At 43.7% G+C, this 19,993-nt stretch overlaps 1 protein-coding gene across 1 annotated transcript in view; it reads right to left on the reverse strand.

The window, feature by feature from the left end:
- HSPA12A (heat shock protein family A (Hsp70) member 12A) overlaps window positions 1-19,993 on the reverse strand; it is a 174,956-nt gene that overhangs the window by 152,343 nt on the left and 2,620 nt on the right. The window contains exon 2 of the mRNA XM_070780909.1: window positions 8,364-8,451. Within this exon, the coding sequence (XP_070637010.1) occupies window positions 8,364-8,451 (88 nt within the window). The remainder of the gene's footprint in view (window positions 1-8,363; window positions 8,452-19,993) is intronic.

The following is a 19,993-nucleotide window of genomic DNA, read 5'->3' on the forward strand; positions in this document are numbered from 1 at the left end:
TGTTTCCCATGGTGGGGGTTTGGGGAGGGGGAATGGAGACTGACTGCTATGGGAATAGGAGATTCCTTTTGGGGTAATAAAAACGGTTTAAAATTGATCTGGTGATGGTTGTACAATTCCATGACACGCTAAAAATCATTGAACTGTGCCCTTTAAATGCAAGAATTGTATGGTATGTGAATTGTAGCTCAATAAAATTACTATTAAAGCAGGGGGCATATCAACAAACTGGATCTCAGAACGACAAAAGGCTGTAAAATCACATCCCAGGAAGAAAAGCTGAAGACACTGGGGATAAAACAGAAGATGCTATAGTCAAATATTTAAGGGCTAAACGTGGAAAGGGAATTAGGTGCTCGGTGTGGTCTCCAAGAAGACTCTGCTCCACCTTCTGGATTGTTCACTGCCCTCCCACCCCCAATATCTCCTACATATTTACAAGTCTCAGCTTAACTGTCACCTCCTAGGGACATTCTCCCAACTCCCCTCCCCCATCATCTTTGCTGTGCACACCTGCTCATCACGACATGTTTATTTAACTACAGGGTTACAGTCTAAAGAACTCAGTGAATTACCAGCTCTATGAAGGGAGCGTCTAGACTTTCAATCACCTTCGTCTCCCCAGAATTTATCACTGTGCCTGGCATAGATGAAGTGCTTAATATGTATTTATTAAATGAACAAACGAACAAGAAACATAACTATCAGAGACTACAAACAGACAGTCTGAGAGTCTGAGTTGAGAGAGACTCAGTTCTCTAAAATTGATCTGGTGATGGCTGTACAATTCCATGATACACTAAAAATCATTGATGTGTATACTTTAAATGAGTGAACTGTATGGTAAGTGAACTGTAGCTCAATAATATCATTATTAAAGTGGGGGGCATATCAACAAACTGGATCTCAGAATGACAAAAGACTGTAAAACCACATTCCAGGAAGAAAAGCTGAAGACACTGGGGGTAAAGGGAGAGTGGAGAGAGAGGGAGAACCTTCTGAGAGTCAGAGTTGCCAGCAGATTGGATAAGTTGCCCTAAGTGCCTCTGCACCTCCCTTCATGGGAACTGTTCAAGCATGTGGGGGACAGAGGCGTCAGGGAACACGGTAATGCGCCGAAGAGATGGTTAGCTGGGATCTCTTTCCCTGCTGTTGGAAGTCTCATATATAGTTCATGTGCTCCAGAAAAGTCCTGAAAGGCAGATATGTGCATGCTTAGTCACTCGGTCGTGTCCGACTCTTTGTGATCCTATAGACTGCAGCCCACCAGGCTTCTCTGTCCATGAGGATTCTCCAGGCAAGAATACTGGAGTGGGTTGCCATGCCCTCCTCCAGGGGATCTTTCCAACCCAGGAATTGAACCAGGGTCCCCTGCCTTACCAGCTAAGCTACCAGAAAGAAAGTGAAGTCACTCAGTTGTGTCCAACTCTTTGTGACCCCATGGACTGTAGCCTACTAGGCTCCTCTATCCATGGGATTTTCCAGGCAAGAGTACTGGAGTGGGTTGCCATTTCCGTCTCCAGGGGATCTTCCCAACCTAGGGATTGAACCCAGGTCTTCCACATTGCAGACAGACACTTTACCGTCTGAGCCACCAGGGAAGTCACTAAACTACCAAGGAAAAAAGCTACCAGGGAAAGGCAGATAACAGAAGTAATTTGTCAGCTGAATCACCCATAAACTCTCTACCAAGCAGCAGCCACAGATAACAGAGAGCATCCTAGATGGTGGTAATGCAGCATTTCACATGGACAAATACTGCTTTAGTTAATGAGGGATGATGAACATCTCACAACCTCTCACATAGCTCATACTTATTGGATGCTTAATGGGTGCCAGGCGCTCTGCTAAAAATTTCATGTGCGTCTGATTCTCTTCAAACCCACTGAGGCAAATACGTAATATCATTCACAGTTCATGTCACAGATGGAGAAACTGGGGTGTAGAGAATCACGTAACCTTCTCAAGATCACAGACTAGTACGTGGCAAAGCCCGTTCATATCCCCTGGAACCTGAGTCCAGACTCCAGCACAGGTTCCACTGATCCCTGCTGAATGAATCACTGGATGAATGAATGAATGAGGGCTCAGCTTCCACCTGAGGAAGAACTGAGCTTTTCTTCTCCAAGTGCTTTGTTCTTATCTCACAAATGCTCTGTATCTTAACGTCACTCATCTCTATCTGGATCACCCTATTTCAAGGCTAAAAATGGGGTCATTTAACAGCATTTCTTTGGCTCCAATTCCCACCTGCTACTGGAAGAGTCTTCCTCCAATTGAACTGAACTGAAGTTGCTCAGTCATGTCCGACTCTGTGACCCCCATGGAGTATAGCCTACCAGGCTTCTCGGTCCATGGAGTTTCCCAGGCCAGCGTATTGGAGTGGGTTGCCATTTCCTTCTCCAGGGATCTTCCCAACCCAGGGATTGAACCCAGGTCTCCCGCATTGCAGGCAGACACTTTAACATCTAAGCCACCTGGGAAGCCCCTAAGTCTTCCTCCAGGGGAGCCTCAAATACCTCCTTGGATGGGCCTCCTTGCTGTTGTCCAGGCTTCTCTCTCCCATGGAGCTGCTGCAAGGGCCCTCATCAAGGGAGGCAGAGCCACTCTGGGCTGCGGCCAGCCACCCCCCCCTCCCCCTTGGCTGAAGCTGACCGGCCCCTGCAGCTGCTGCGATGTTGCTGCATCCACTTGGAAGGTGTAGTGCCACCTCCTGCTTGTACAGGTGCTGCCCGTGCTGGTGCCACCGCCACCGCCAGTGCTGGTGCCACCGCCCCCACGCAAGTGCCACCAACACTGCCAGCGCCGGGCTCACCGCCTCTGCTGCCACCGCCGTCACATCACTGGAGCCACCACCACGTCGCTGGGTCATCACCGTGAGGAGCTGGGCCGGCACCCCGATGCTCTCAGAATGGGAGGTACATGGGACAGCGAGGGGCTTCTGTCATTGTTTGCTTAAGCCTGGGCTGTAGGCAGGTGAGGGACAGACTGAGTGGCATCAAAGAAAAGAAAAGAAAGTGAAGTCGCTCAATCGTGTCTGACTGTTTGCAACCCCATGGACTGTAGCCCACCAGGCTCCTCCATCCATGGAATTTTCCAAGCAAGAGTACTGCAGTGGGTTGCCATGTCCTTCTGCAGGGGATCTTCCTGGGTCAGGTCTCCTATATTGCAGGCAGACACTTTACCATCTGAGCCACCAGGGAAGCCTGAGTGACATCACGACATACTCAAAATGACCCTCTCCTCTGAGAGAAGCATCACTCTGCCCTACCTTTGGGGTTTCCTGGGAGATGACCGATTCCTCATGCAAACAGTTTCCTGGAAAACTCATGTTCCTGATATCTCTGCATCCCACGGGGAAACACTGGAAGCCAAGCTGATACCTACTTCATCCCCCTCCCCGTCCAGCTGATGTGCAGGAACTGAGACACACGTTTGTGGCTCATCTTTCAAAATCCACAGGACCTCATGGTATGCATCTGTGACCTCATTTACCTTTGACTTTGCCTTGGTTCCCTTTCAGTCCTTTCTCTCGGGTGTATCATTCTTATCATTGTATTACATGTATGTCTAAAAAAGTCCCTTTTCAAGACAGGAGAGATTACAGAAGCAAAAAGAAATTGAATGAAGAGCAGGAATGAGAACTTACATGCACATATTTGTAAAAGGAAAGCCCATTTCTAAATTTGGTGTGCTTCAATGGGGAGTTCTTTCTGAAGAGTTCAAACAAGCATAAATTCTTGGCCAAATGCCCTGGTGCATGCATGCTCATTCGCTCAGTCATCTCCAACTCTTTGTGACCCCATGGATCCCAGAGGCCCACCAGGGTCCTCTGCCCATGGGATTTTCCAGGCAAAATACTGGAGTGGGCTGCCATGCCCTCCTCCAGGGGATCTTCCCCACCCAGGGATCGAACCGGTTACCCCTGCCTCTCCTTCATTGCAGGAAGATTCTTTATTGCTGAGTCACTGCAGAAGCCCAAATGACTTGGTAGTTCCATGTGAAAAACAGGGCTCTCTCAGGAAGCCTTACGGAACATGAAATACAGAACAATTATTCATTCCTTGTCCTCTGTAGACAGACATGAAGAACACTGCTGTGCATGGCTGATCCTGGGCAAAGTTGGCCTTCAGGGCCCCAACCTCCTTGACCTTATAGCACCTTCCGCCTAGCCTAAAACTTCTTCCTTAAAAGAGGCTCTCGTTAAGCCCTGGGTAGACCACAAGAGACAATTCATGTCTCTGCCATGTGCTGGCCCTATGCTAAGCACCACAACATCAAGTGATTTGACAAGTGTCACCACCCTCCAGGGCCTCACCATCCAGAGAGGAGAAAACTGAAACCACACAGCCAGGCTTATCAGCATGGCGGCTACTTATGATGGGAGACAGTGTACATGGGTGGTTCTAGGTGAAAGGTGGTTAGTGCGTGTGCTCCAGGCCTCTTTCAAGGCGTGTGACCTTAAACATGCACCTTGATGTCCTCATCAGTAGTGAGCACCTACCTACAACAGCAAGACTTACACTTAGCTGGCAAACAGAAGGCCCTCAATAAAAGGGAACTTGTACCATGATGCTTTTGAACTGTGGTGTTGGAGAAGACTCTTGAGAGTCCCTTGGACTGCAAGGAGATTCAACCAGTCCATCCTAAAGGAGATCAGTCCTGGGTAGTCATTGGAAGGACTGATGCTGAAGCTGGAACTCCAATACTTTGGCCACCTCATGCGAAGAGCTGACTCATCTGAAAAGACCCTGATGCTGGGAAAGATTGAGGGCAGGAGGAGAAGGGGACGACAGAGGATGAGATGGTTGGATGGCATCACCGACTCAATGGACATGGGTTTGGGTGGACTCCGGGAGTTGGTGACGGACAGGGAGGCCTGGCGTGCTGCGGTTCATGGGGTCACAAAGAGTCGGACAGGACTGAGCGACTGAACTGAACTGAACTGAACCATGATTACACTATGATTACTGAGAAGAATGTGAGACCCTGCAGGGGGATGCAAAAGAGAGAAAGGGCAATCTAACATAGGGGTGCCAGGAGAAGCTTGGTGGAGGAGGTGGCACAATGAGCAGGTGGTTGGACAGGCAAACAAGAGGGAGAAAGGATTCTAAGGATAAAGAAGAATCTGTTCAAAGGCCCTGAGGCTTGAAGCATCCTGAAATGTCGATAGAACTGCCAGTACATCAGGACAACCAGAGTAAGTGTTTAAGGTCAAAGAAAACAATGGAAAAACAAAATCAGATTTGCCTTTCAGAAAGGCTTAGGTGATATCTGTGAGTGATAAGTTGCTTCAGTTGTGTCCGACTCTCTGCAACCCCTTGGAGTGTAGCCCACCAGGCTCCTCTGTTCATGGGCAACAATACTGGAGTAGTCGCCATTTCCTTCTCCAGGGGATCTTCCCGACCCAGGGACTGAACTTGCATCTCTTATGTCTCCTGCATTGGCAGGTGGGTTCTTTACCACTAGTGCCACCTGGGAAGCCCCAGATATAGCTGAACATAATTCCAGTTTTCCAGAGTCGCCACTGTAATGATCAGTTATCATGTATACAGTCGGGAGATATTAATGCCAGAGGACTCCTTGTAATTCACAGGCAGATGCAGGAGGCAAAGCACAGACAAGGGTCAGTACTGGGGCCAGAAGCGGAACCACATCCCAGGATAGAAGCGGTACAAGGAAACACAGGAAGAAGCTGCTGAAGAGGAGGAGAAACAGCATGTGCTGCGGCACAACATGGACAGACAAAATGCAAAGTGGGTCTTTTAAGGGAAATTAGTGACAAAGGGGGCTTCCGTGAGGGCTCAGATGGAAAAAAATTCACCTGCAATGCAGGACACCCGGCTTCGATCCCTAGGTCGGGAAGATCCCCTGGAGGACAGAATGGCAACCCCCTCCAGTATTCTTGCCTGGGGAATTCCATAAACAGAGGAGGCTGGCAGGCTACAGTCTATGGGGATTGCAGAGAGTCAGACACGACTGAGCGACTAACACTTTCACTTTTTCTTTTTTCAGTGACAAAGGTGGTCCCTGGAGGGAAAGTGTGAGACAGGCAACTAACCTGGTTGAAAAACATCTAGATTCATCTGCTCATTCACCATTCATGAGGTCAGCCTATTAGTCAAGTCTATTAATTCTCTTTGTTCAAATGTGTCCTGGGTATTGAGAAAACAGCTTGACACCACAGAACTGCTCCACATGGTCTCCAACCAAGAAGAACCTGGGACAGCGGGGAGGGGACTTAGCGCCATCCAGCACCTGATATATGCCAGGTATCGCCCTCGGTGTGCTCAGGACACTGTCTCCTTTATTTTCACAACACTCCTTGATAAAACCAATAAACAGTCTGTTTTTTCTGGCCCTACTTTTCACTGGCCCACGTTAGAGAAAACAGGAGCAGCAGGTGGGAAAGTCATCATTGTGTGAAGAAAGGAAGCTGCAAACTTGAAGTTTCAGACACCCATCACCTGAATCTCCCATCTCCTTCTTAGAACTACAATCCTGGGGTCTGGTCTTAGATTTTCATAAGCATGGCTTTTTTCAGTTCACGTTTTTCTCTTCAACACAGCACTGCTCCCAAAACCCCATGTATTACTCCAGTCATTCCTTGTTTACCAGGCCTGCTAATAGGCTCAGTTAGTGTGTGTGTGTGTGTGTGTGTGTGTGTGTGCATGCGCACACACTCAAGTGCTAGTAGGTTGAATTCAGGCACAAATCGGCCAGAGTGTCAACTCCAAATTCTAGACACTGCTGTTCTATTCCTGTTACTCAACTGCCTTTTTGTGTCATAGATGCTGTAGCCCAGGGCTCCAGCACCAGTGGTATTTTGCTTGATTTAAGTTGTTAAAAAAAAAAAAAAAAGGAAAGAAAAAACAAAAAATAAGATAATCATATCACCCCATCATGTGGTACATCAACTTAGCACGTATTTCATGGTCAACTAAGAAATTCAAAGAGCGCTGTAGAAGCAATGAAAGTAAGCATGTGAAATAGCAGGATCTCTATCAATCACTCTTTGCTTCTCAGACAGTGGTTTTTCTCCTGAAAAATCAAACAATAAATTATTTATTCAGCTCCTTCTATGTGCCAGGTTCTCTATATCCAGTGGAACAGGTTAGGGTTTTTCACTGTTGTCTTTTCTTCAGTGAAAGGTTAAAGGCATTGATTAAAGCACTGATGCTTTAGCTGTTTTCTCCTCAAGGAATTTTATTACGATGAATGTCTTCAGAAGCTTAATGCTTTGATGGCTCTGCAGAGCTTTCTGGGTCTTTTTCGCTTTGTTTTGTTTTCTCCTACTATTGTTTTTCACCTAAAACTTTTCTTTCCCTACCCTCTGATTTTTTAGGGAGAAAAAAAATATCTAGCATCGGGGGTCTGAGACCACTTGAAATGCCTGGGCTGGGGATTGCTAATGACCTCCCAGAGATAACCCAAACTGCTGATTTAGCAAAGCCCATTCTTGACCTTGACACAAGACAAGACAGGCAAAGGGGAAGGACTTGGGAGGGAGCCCTGAAAGAAAAAGGATCATAGAAGCGCTCAGATCTCGCCAGGCCCCCTCCCCCATTCAGCAAACACCTGGCTGAGTTGGAAAACATGACCGGCCCAACCTTCCTATTGGCATCAATTGAAGCTGTCAGCTCTCGGCTTGTCACCAGTTGCACTGGGAGGCCCCGGGCAGCCACAAGAGCCCTAATTAGGCAGAAATGACACTTCTACAACTGACCTGCCAGGACCTTTGGCAAACCATTTAACATCATTAGTTAACATTTTTTAAAAGTGTGAATGTAAATGAACAGCCAGCGGCTTTCAATGGAGTTTGTCGGTGGCATCTCTCCCCCCTTCCCTGCTCACTCTTTCTCTTGTTACATGAATAGTCCACTTGTTTTCTCCAGAATTGGGTGGGGTGGGGGGTGCACTGGGGAAGAAGGAAGAAGACCAGTCCTCTGAGAGGAGAGACGTGTTAAAGCATAAACAAGCTTGGCTGAGGGGAGAGACCATCTCTTCCTGCCTTAGCCCGGTGCCCAAAGAGCAGGGGGCTGGTGTACACCAGGCGGGCTACATGGACGTTAAGTCCCGCTCCACGAGCCGTGCTTGTGAGCGTGGACCCCGACCACCCTGGGCTTCGGGTAGGTGGGAAATGACTTCACGAGCCGAGTGCCTGAGATCCTCTTTCTCTCATACCTCTCACCACATGTTGGGATTCTGAACAAGCCACTCTGAGCAAGCCACGATTTAGCAAATACCTTAGGACGACGTGTGCACAGATGTACAAGTACCTCGGCCCTCTCTAAAGGAATGGCGTCCTGGGGGTGACCACTTCAGACGCGTTTGATACTTACACATATCAGCTCATTTCCTACCTGAAGCGGTCATCTCCCACCTGGAATCACACTTCATTTTGTTCTTTGCTGTACACCCACAGAATCTGTACACACCAACACTCTCCATCTGTAGGAGGGGGAAGAGAGTTACACCGTGAACACATCACTTCGGGTGCCTCCAGGCTGCTCTCAAACTGTGTGCTCAGGGGGGCAGACAGGCTGAGAGGCAGCCCGGGGTAGAAGGGAAGCCGCAGTTTGGGGGCAAGAGGGCAGGGGCGCAGTTGCTGTGGGCCTTTGACTTACCACCTATTCCTTGTGGGGCCCTGGACAAGGTGCTCTGCCCTGAATCTCAGATGTTTTCATCTGTAAGATAGATAATGCCTTACTACTTCAAGTGAGGGGAAAAAAACAACAACATGGAAATATCATGAGAACTGGAAAGTGGTGAGTGAAAGTAAGGAGTTCGGACGCTTAGGAGCTGCCAAAATCGAGGTCCTCATCTATCATTTACCTTGGAGATTTGACATTGCCAGTCTGTCCTCTCGACTCACAAGGCAGGCTCCACAAAGCCACAGCACCACCAGCACCTCCCAGGTCCCTCCCTACCCCACCTCCACTTCTGCCTATTCTCAAAAGGGCTGCAAGTATCCAGTTAGCCCCAAACTTGTTGATTTTTTCCTTAAGACGTTATGGAAAAATCCCAGCCATCTTTTGGGCCAACCCAGTACTACAGAGAAAAGTGCATGGGTGCAAAACAAATGGGCCTATATTAGCCACTTCCTCTCTCTGCTGGATCCTTAAACAGTACAAGAAGGGGAGCATGGTCTTGTTCACGTCTGGGTTTCGAGAGCCCCAAGGACAGTGGTAGGTACACAGTTGTTTGCTGTTAAGTCCTTCAGTCGAGTCCAACTCTTTTGTCACCCCCGTGGACTGGGGCCTGCAGGCTCCTCTGTCCATGGGATTTGCCAGGCAAGAATACTGGAATGGGTTGCCATTTCCTCCTCCAGGGGACCTTCCTGACTGGGGGATCGAACCCACATTTCATCTCCTGCACTGAAGGCAGATTCTTGACCGCGAAGCCCTCAGGGAAGGTACTCAGAAGATGCAGAAAAAAGGTCTGCTAAGCTGAAACGCAATTGCCCTGTCCAGACCTGTGCTTAGGGCAGCCAGGATGCGTGCGCTTTAGGAAAGCAGCAGAGACCTTCACTATTACTTGTCCCTGAATTAAAAACGAGTAAAATCAAGCGGGCAGCAGCAGCGTGTGGTAGAGAATGCCTGTAAGTAGTCATGAGAGAGGAGCGAAAGAAAACAATCTTAGTTTTGGGGCGGAAAGCGAGAGAAAATATGGGGGAAAATGTCCTTAATAACAGTAAATGGGAAAAGGAGAGAGCAGCTCGTCGTGATGGAGCATTTAGTGCTTTTAAGCTAAATACCTCAGCATATTAAGCAAATAGAGAAAAGCCGGCTAGTGGATGTCAGCAAATTGAACCGACGGGTGCGCAGGAAGCCAATAGGAGGTGGCTGGCGGTGACCCCTTTCCCCATCACGTGCCTGCTCCGCGCCGGCTTGTTTGGTGTTGCTTCGTCCCTCCAGCTGCGGAGCTTATTGAAAAGCTCTCGCTCCCTGCCTGGTTTTGGCACATTTTCTGCAGGTGCCTCCTACTGCGGCCACAATGGGCTGCTAGGGAGGTTTAGACCTGTCAACAGCGACCGGGGAGGGGGGGGCGGGGGGGTGGGTGTGGGGGGAAGCACGGCCATTGTCTTAAAGGGCCAGCGACATTGTGCACCGCCGCCGCGGAGCCCTCAGCCCCGCACCTGCTAATGAGACGAGTCCTTTTCTCCCTGCTCTCTCTTTCTCTCTTTAATGATTTAACTTGATCTCTTTGGTTCCTTTCTGGAAGGCGAATTGCTCCATTGATCATATAAAGTAATTGCCCGTAAAACATGGCTCTGCAACGACTGCTACTTCCCTGGCTGAAAATGTCACGGCAATTGAAAAGCTCTTAGCCCAGTTCAAGAATGGGGTTGCTCAAGAGAACAATCTTTGCATAGGTTCCCGGCCCCCCCCGCTCCCCGCCAACCCCACCCCACCTCCCGCGTTGGCGTGTTGTGAAAGTTACAAGTTTTGGGTGCGCAGGATGGATCTGTAGGATAATTTCCCTTCCCTGTAGCGAAGCATGATTTTGCCTGAGACTGTGGGACACGACCCAAACTGAGCTAAAAACAGCCTCAACCTGAATATTGGATATATTCGTTGAAGCCCAGGAAACTGTTTTCTGATTCACCCCTTGCTTTTTCAGAAGCCCTGAATTCCAGCGCGGGGGGCACCGCCGGGTGTGACGCCCACGTGGGTCAAGCTGATTGAGGAGAGCATTCTTTCTCAGTTCCTGTCACCTAAGAAGACAATCTCTCTGTCAAGGGGTAGCAGGGGCCTTCGCTTGGAAAGAGGAATCGATTCTCTAATGGCTTAAGATTTGCTGATTTTTTTCCAGAACTGTCACTTGGCGGCAGCAGTGACACACTGTGGGAACGGGGACCACACGCTTAAGGAGTTTTCATAAATAACTTTATTAGTCATTGCCGCACCAGAGTAAGCGAGTAATTCATCTGGGGAAAAATTACTTTGTCGTAGGCGTGAAGCTGCCAGCGAAATAAATAGTGGTTAGTGATGGTTTCATTTTCCTCTGACAAGTGAAAGCCTAAGTTTATATCTAAGTAAGAGAGAGAGATGGGGTTATTTTTTTTCCTCTCAGTTGGTGGGAAGCACCACTTGCTAAATGAGATGCTGCCCAGTTACTAATTTGGGAACCAAGCTTCAGGTGAATCACCTTCCAACTGGATGAGCCATGAGTATTTTTTGTAGCTGATGAAGGGCAGAAGACATGCTTCTTATTGTACTTAAAAAAAAAAAAAGGCAAAAACATCTGCCTGCTTACTTGAAAGAATATAGGGAACTCGGCTATAAAAAGGTCATTTTAAAGGTATAAATCTGAAGAAAGCCATAAAACTTTTTACATCTAAACCCTCTACAAAGTCGTGGTACAAGCTTCATAACTATAAACAGGTACAACATTATTTTCTTGGAAGTTTGGATTTTAGACTTTTAAATCTCTTAATATTGTCAGAATATACATGATACCAGGGCAATTACACATATTACACCAAAATACATTATATATATAATAAAAGGTGTTTTCCCTTTACGCATATGATGAAGAAAAATTTAAAACTCTTTATGTTTAAACCCATTAAATAAACTGATTCCTGCATAAGAAGAATTACGTTCAGAATCTTTCACCAGCAACAGGAATTTATTTTTTCTGTGTGCTTTTTATAAGGGAAGGTCTTTTTCTTTTTGGGGGGAGGGAGGTTTGTAAAATGAAGGGGTGGATGCTCTGCCCGGCTCTGTGATTTACTTATCTATAAGAATGATTCCTATCATGGCAAATAGTGAGATGAACACAAAACACGGTCACACAGTTATTTCTAGCCGCTCTGCCTATTAGACAGGCAGTCAAGACAAGAGGAAAAGTGGGTTGAGTTAAGTAAGGCCCTGAGGCCAAGACCAGGAGGACCCGAACCATCAAGGCCAGATCCCAGATATGTAAAGCACAGGAGGAGAATAGTGCTGGGAGGGTGGCGTTCATGGTGGGGGGTGGGGGGAGTGGGAGGGTGGCTGGCCTGTGGCTGATGCCCTGCCTGGTGTCCTCTATGTGAACTCCTGGAGTGGGAGCCTGTATGGACACTGTTGACACTGGTTCACCATATTTCTGGAAGGGGGAAGAGAAAGAATATTTGAAAAGGAAGAAAATAAGCCAAACCAGCGCATCATCAGGGAATGAATATCAGATCTGCCCAAAGCCAGGACTGGTTTCACTTTTGCATCTTCGCTGCAAGAGGTCTGCATAGAATTCCAAAGTTCAGAGACAACAAAACGGGGCTGCACGTCCTATTTCTCATGTAGATCTTCACAGCACATGTTAAACCACCTGACTTTACAGGGTAGAACTTAACCTTGGGTTACATGTGTTTGAACTTCATACTAAAGAGAGTTTGTCGAGATGTTTGGCATGTGTTTGTTTTGCTTTTTGGTTTGGGGAGGGGTTGTTTCTTTTGCTTTTAGATGTGCCATGCGGCTTCTGAGATCTTAATTCCCCAACCAGGGACGATGGAACCTGGGTCTCTACAGTCAAGGTGCAGAGTCCTAACCACTGGACTGCCAGGGAATTCCCAGACTTGTGTTTAAAAAAAGAAAAAGGAAAAAGAATGCATTTTAAAGTGCTACATCATCTCTATGTCTATGCACACCAATCCGATGAAAGGTACATGCTTACTGTTCTGAAAGGGAAGACCTAACATGCTTCATAATCAGATTCTGTAAATTTACTTTCGCAATGAAAGCCACAGGCTTCTCAGCCTGAGCCCTTTATTTACTCAGTGTTCACGGATTACACCCACTAAAAGTTAACACACAGAAATGTTAAGACCTTTTGTGCTTAAATAAAAAGTTAACACCAGGCAAGTGGGTAACAGTACCTGTTGAAATGTTTGTATTCTCTATATAAGGTATGCTTGCTTTCCAGTTAGAAAAGGATGTCAATTTGAAACTTGCTTTATAGTTCCTGAATTAATACCAGCTAAGGAAAGAAAAAGATTTTATTCTTTTATCCCTTGGTTCAATGCATGGGATCATCCAGAGAGACACTTCAGCTGCAGTTTGTCATGACTAAGTCAGACATCGCAGAAGCTATACAAGCAGGGACTTCATTCTCCTCCCCCATGAAAAACTCGAGTCTACTTTTCTTGCGCCTTACAATTTCCATGCTGCAAAGTTTCCTTCCTTTCAAAAGTCAGAAAGCACTAAGTGCTCCCATACTGGTTTTCTCCAGTTTGTTTGATACAGGATCATGGCCCCTTTCCTCCCATCATATTCTTTCAGAGTTATAGCTTATTACAAAATATCTACTGGAAATAGACACACATTAGTCATCAACACAAGTATGACGGACCCACAGGACTAGTTCATTAAAAAAAAAAAACTAAAATTTTAGCTATGCGTTTTGTCAAAAATGGATGAGAGAGGATGGGGTGAGGTGTACAGTCCTAAAGTCTAAATTTGGAGAGTAAGGTGAGTTGCTCATAAACATAAAAATCATGCAGGCTGACTCAGAGGTGGCAGCTGAGCCTTTACCCCAGAGGGTATAGACGTGTGTGTGTGTGTGTGATGGTCTCTGGTCTACCAGCCAGGGTCTGGTTTTATGTCAAATAGGGTAGTGTATTTTTATCTTAGCATCAGGGCTGGGAAGAGAGTGCAAAAAGTTCAAGGCATCCCCTGGTGAGTCACAATCAAACCTAGGCAACAGACACAGGGGAAGGTAAAATGGTTATCTTTCTAGTTAAGAAAAAAAACACACGTGGTGATTCCTTTCATTCTCATAGGACAAATACTTGGAGACAAAAAGTCTATCGCAAATATAAATGAAAAGAGAGCTTATACTTTTGAATTCTTCATTTTGATTGCATTTTTGCTTTTTTAGATTTGTAATTATCCCCCCAAAAAGAAAACGAATTTTCTAACATCAGGCTTATGAGAAATATACAGAAAAAAATATTAATTGGATATCTGTATGTTTATATTTTTTCTATCGATGGTCTTAGTTAAGAATTCAAAACGACTCTATTTTCAGTAAAGTAATAAATGATACTTAGGACAATATTCATTCTAAGCTTATAAACTGATAAACACCTATTTCAAATATCATACATTAAAAGCTTTATTTTTGTTCTTATGCTATAAAACATACTCTTTGAGTCTTACCCTACAAAAGACAGCCTTTGATTTTGTATGCTCAGAACAAGCACAGAAATTTTATTTTTCCCGTATATCCTGTCCGCTTGGCTATAAAGAAAAGAAAGCAGTTGTGATTAGGCAACCAAAGTTCAGGTCAAACCCACAAGTGAATAAAAATTCCAGTAAGTGCTGGCAAGGAATAATTTTATACCCCAAAAAGAAATCTGGTACTAGCTCTCTCAAACAGGGACTCTAATTTTAAAATTTTAGAGGTAGAAAAATTGTTTAGAAGGTACAGACATCTACAGTTAACCAAGATGGCTCTTCTCTGTGAAATTCCCTGCCTTGTGAGTTCATTTCACAATCTTCTTCATTTTCAAATTCCCACAAAGGTCATACAAATATATGGCCATGAACTTTGGGAGAGATGGTACCTTAGAAAAGCTCAGGGACATATTAAGTCACTCTGTTGGTCACAAATCAACTCACATTCTTACAACAGTCTAACAGTAGCCTTTGAATAAGTGCAGCTCCTTCTGGGAGCCGAGGAGAGGGTGGACCCCGGATTACTCTCGATCCTGCTTTTGGCTGCATCTCTGCACACAAAAAGAAATGGACACCAGTGGGCACCCTGATACTTCTATTCCAAACCTTACTTTTGCCTCAATTACTTATTTCAAATTCAAATACCATCATACAAAATCACCCTAATACACCTCAGCTCTTTATTTCTGTCCGAGTATTACTGTGTTAGATTCTCTTGCATGTTTCTTTTCCTTCTTTCCCCAATTGTATAGCATTTAAAATATACTTATGCTGACTATAGCCCAAGGCAAAGATAGGCATCACTAATGATGTATTAAAATTCCCTCCATTTTAGAAATAATATTTTAATTTTTCACCATACTACGTCTCTCCTTCAAGTATTAATGGAAACAGTATTTGCTTTTCTGAAAAACTGATACTGATGATTACTACTTTCCTTTCTATAATATCCTCCTAAGGTACTGAATGCACAATCACAAAATGTAATAACTGTATTACTTAATTAAAAACAGGATCCATTACCCCTTGCTAATATACAGCACAATTACATTTAAAAAAAAAAACTGTACAGGAATTGCATCTAACACATTAGATCTGCATTAAAGAATCATTTGCAACTGTCTCCTTAAATAACTTTGGAGACCAATGATAAAAATTTACATATGATTGTCATATATGAAAGAGATGTACTTAAATCAGTATTGAGGAATTTGCCTATTTTATTCACTAAAAATTCATGGGAATTTACTCCAAGTCACAATTCTTCAAGAAATAATTTTCATCGCATCTATGCCGGTATTTATTTTTTTAATATTCAAAGAACTTCTCAAACTTCTCAAATATGAGAAAAAAAGGCAAATCAAGGAATAAAAAGAGAAAACAACACGAACAACAATCCTGCATTTTGCCAATAATAAATATAAAGAGTCCAATCCTAAATTTTTGACAAGTGAATTTTTCAAATCTTCCAAATAATTTTTTGAAGGTTTAACATTAGCATGAGATTCATGACCAGGCCTGTAGAAATCATCAATTACAAAGGAACAGACAGTCTTTTGATTTTACTAATATGAAATAATTCCTCTGAAGCAGAATCTAGAACATCAAAATAGGCAGGCTGACAACTCTCAGGGGCCAAGAGACAAACCCAGTCAATATCTGTGCCAGTAGTAAGAGAAAACATTTTTAGCTATAATTTGATAAAACGTCTAACTGGTCCTCTTAACCAGGATTCCTCTCTTCTTTGCTGCCCCCTATGTGGAAAATACATTTAACTTTTTCTTTGTTCATAATAAATGCAATTACTACATTTATTTTGCCCCTTTCATATTAAAAAAAGTACAAATTAGAAAACCTGGCCTTTGTTGGATATTTTATATGCATTCATTTTGCTTTGTGAGCCCCGTAATTATGTCACAAAAATACTCTTTAAGTTGTATCTATTTCTATAAAGTTAAAAAGTATCTATTTAAAAATGGCAAAATAGCTTGCTTAAAAGAATTTCTTTTGCCTAATTTTTTCCTTTTCTCCTTACAGTCTGAACTCTCTGGATTAATTGCCCTGTTTCCAGTTTCATTCTGCCTATATAGAAATCGTGTGTCTACACCCTGAAAAATACCAATTAAACTGCCAGCAGCAGCATCTCCAACAGGATCTTTTGGTCTTGTGTCAAAGCCCTTTGAACAAACGACCAGAAGGCTGAATCGAAAACAACCTTTGACAAGATGCCAGTTTTGAACACTCACTTTATGACTATGACTCCAGCTTCCTGCTACACTTGGGAAGCAAGAGAGAAATAACACATCAACTTTGTAATTTTGTGAAAATGGTTAAGGTTTAAAGGCTACTAATATTGTTCTAAAGGGGGGGGGTCCCTTATCATTTAATTCAATTCCATCTGAATTCCAGTACAAAGCTAAATGAAGGTTTTCAGACAATACCACCAAACTGCAAAAAATGCTACATTTTCCTTTTCCTTAATTTCTTTGGTAATAATGACATCATTTACTACAATTAGGGCACAGCAGGAAGAAGGTCACATGGATTTTTAAATTTAAATCATAGTAATTCTGTTGAAAATACTCGTCAATGGGGAAAAATGGGCTCAGAAAAGTTAAGTAGCTTGTACAAGGTCACACAGCTGGCAACTGGAAGAACCAGGACTTGAACCCATGGGGTCTGACTCAAGACCCAATACTTCCAGATCGTCTTGGCAGCATCCATTATCAACCCATTCCTGGGTAAAGCTGTAATCATTCTCTTCATGACACAATCCATGAAGAAATCTTTTAGAGCAGTGGTTCTCAACCTTGGCTGCACATTAATATCACACATTAAAAGAAAATACCCATGCTTGGGTCCCATTGCTGGAGATTCCATTTTAAGGGACCAGGCATCAGCATTTTTCAGTACCACAGCAGTGAATAGAATAGCTAATCCTTCTTGTGGTATTTAATTCTAATGGTGCTAAAATCCTGGCAGAATCTAGTAGAATCCCCAGGTAATTCTAGTGTATAGCCCTGACTGAGAACCAGTGATCAAGAGATTACCACCTTTGCCCAGGCTCCTTTCTCTAAGCTGAGTGTGAGGAACCCAACTGTCTTCTCTAGAGAGGTTGGCCAAGAGTCTTGCAAAAGATGACACGAGGCATCAGAATCTGCCTGAAAGTTCTAGATTTGAGAGGCAGTAGAGCACAGTAGGAAATGTGTGGGCGCTGGAGTCAGCCAGACCCTGGTTCAAATTCCATGTCTGCTCTTTATTAACTGTGTAACCTGGGGCCAATCACTTACCTTTTGTGACTGTTGTGCAGATTCAATGGGATGATGAAAGGGAAGACCCAGGCATATAAAAGTGATCCATCAATGATAGTTGCTTCTGGTTTTTGTGGTTTTGTTGTTAGTACTATTACACTGGAAATGACTACTGCCAGGAGGCATCACTAATGAAAAACTGAGTTAGGAAAAACATTTTTTATTAGTCAAATCATTCCTACTTTTATTACTTAGCATTTCATTTACAGTTATTTATATTGCACTTAGCTTGGCAATCATATTTCTCATTCATGACAAATGGGTAAGGAAGGGTTACATTATTAGTCCCATTTTCTAGATGAGGAAAATGCATCTCCATCTATTCTATCTCCATCTATTCTGTCTCCAGCTTCTATGATTCTATGATTAAAGGCACCTGCAATCATGTTCATTAGTTCCCTATGAAAAATTATATTCCACACAGATGGGAACTGCAGGAAAGAAGAATTAACAAGCACTTGATAGCAACCCTGAAATAACATCTAAATAATCACTTTTGAAGATTAAAGTCATGGCAAACAGGTTCTAATTTATATAAAGGTGTTGGAAAGGATTAAGGAAAAATGAACAAATACATCTTTATTCATCCCCATTCATTTAGGTGATGTCTGACATAGCTTAGAAAATCTTTTTGAAATGCAGACTTAAAAATGATTAATTTCCTCTACAAAGGATCTTCAATTAGCAGATAGGAACAGACTAACAAGTCCTGGTATTTTATCTTGACTCAGAGCTATAAGTAGTACAGATCTGAGATGAAGAGACCCAGGTCAGTGCTTCTCACTCAATCAAGGTCCGTGAGAAACCCATGGATGTGGGCAAGTGGCCTGTAATTCCAAACGCACACCAAACATACCCCCGACACTGAAGAATGGCTTGCCTGTAAATGTATTTTTGTCATATGTACAAAACTTCCATGAATGATATACAAATGCCTCTAGAGAGACCACTGAATTCATAGACACTATGACAGTCACAGCCACTGTTACATGGACTGTGGAGGGGGAGGGGGCTGTCTCAATTTTTTGTTGTTGTTTAAAAGGAGTCTCCATAATGAAAAAGGTTAGGAAACACTGATCTAGCCCAACACTCTCATTTCATTCATGAAGTCCCAGAAGATCTTGGAGATCACTGGGACTCCAATCTGAGTTTTCTAATTCCCAGACAAATGGTCCTTGTCCCACACTGTCCATCCTTTCCAATGAGGAAAATGTAACAATGGGGCAGGCGCCCCATTCTCTAAAAGAGGAGAGTATAGTTCTACCCTTTTTTGCTGGATATGTTCCAGAACATTCTACATCACCTGAGCTTTTCCTTCCCTTCATTTCCCTCCCCTCATGTATTCCCCAGTTCACATCTTTAGGGTGAGCCGCACTCAATCTTTTTCAAGTTCTGATGCTCTGTAAGTGCCCTTGGACATTTAGTCTCAAGATGAAACGGAAATAGTCACCAAGGTACTGGCACAAGATGTGTTAAGTCCATAACATATATATATGCATAAATGTATTTTACAGCTATAACCCTAATATTTCTAATATCTATGGAAAAGAAGAAAATTGGAATATTCATGAATAATAATTGTATTTATTCTGGATCTGTCAACACCAATAGGCTATTAGACCCCTAGCATACCAACTTTTCAAAATGCTTTCACATCTATTATTATTTCAGTTCAGTGTCCCAGTGGTTCACTAGGGTGTAAGTGCTACTGAAGTGCCAATAGAACTTAAGTGGCACAAAGAGAAGAAATGTTACCCACTTTATTCACTGTGTTTCCTCCAGGGCCTAGAACAGTGCCTCACACATGGTAAGCATTAAATATCAGCTGATTGAGTGAATGAGGGAAGCAAACAAGGAGGCAGATTTACTTACTTATTAAGCCTGCCTGTAGTTTTTATTTGAGAAGATGGAATGATCCATAAGGGAAGAACTGAGTTCCTAAAAATATCTTTTTTGTCTTCAATTCTCCTGCAACATTTGATCTAATATCTTTGTCTCAAATATTTTTAACATAATGCTTCAAAGTGACAGAAATGATACACTCATTTCAGGGAAATCAGATACTACCAATATACAAAAGGAGAAAGTAAGAGACCCCATCACCTAAGGATGACACAATTAACATGCAAATGTATATGTTTTTAGACTTTAATCTGTGCATATGAACACACACATCTAACAGAGTCCCAAAATTTTCTGCACTAGACTCTAGGATGTGTACCTTTTTCTTTTTTTCTCTAAGTCTTTTTCGTTTGTTCCCCCTGTCCTAGATGAATTCACTCCTGAATATTTAGGTCCTGAGTTCAAGATGATTGGTTTCTCTTTTCCTTCCAGAGGATTTATCTATTCTTATTCAACTGTAAATTCTTTGTGGATGCCTTCCATCTGCATCGTCAGTCCTTTGTTTCCTCTGGGATACCCCAAGCTCCACACATCTAAAACCAAATGCACCATGTTCCCTTCATCAAAACCAGATCACTCTCTCACTTACCACGTTTCTGTCAACCAAAAAAGAATTCTACA

This window comes from Bos indicus, chromosome 26, assembly GCF_029378745.1.
Source record: "Bos indicus isolate NIAB-ARS_2022 breed Sahiwal x Tharparkar chromosome 26, NIAB-ARS_B.indTharparkar_mat_pri_1.0, whole genome shotgun sequence".
Lineage (NCBI taxonomy): Eukaryota > Metazoa > Chordata > Mammalia > Artiodactyla > Bovidae > Bos > Bos indicus.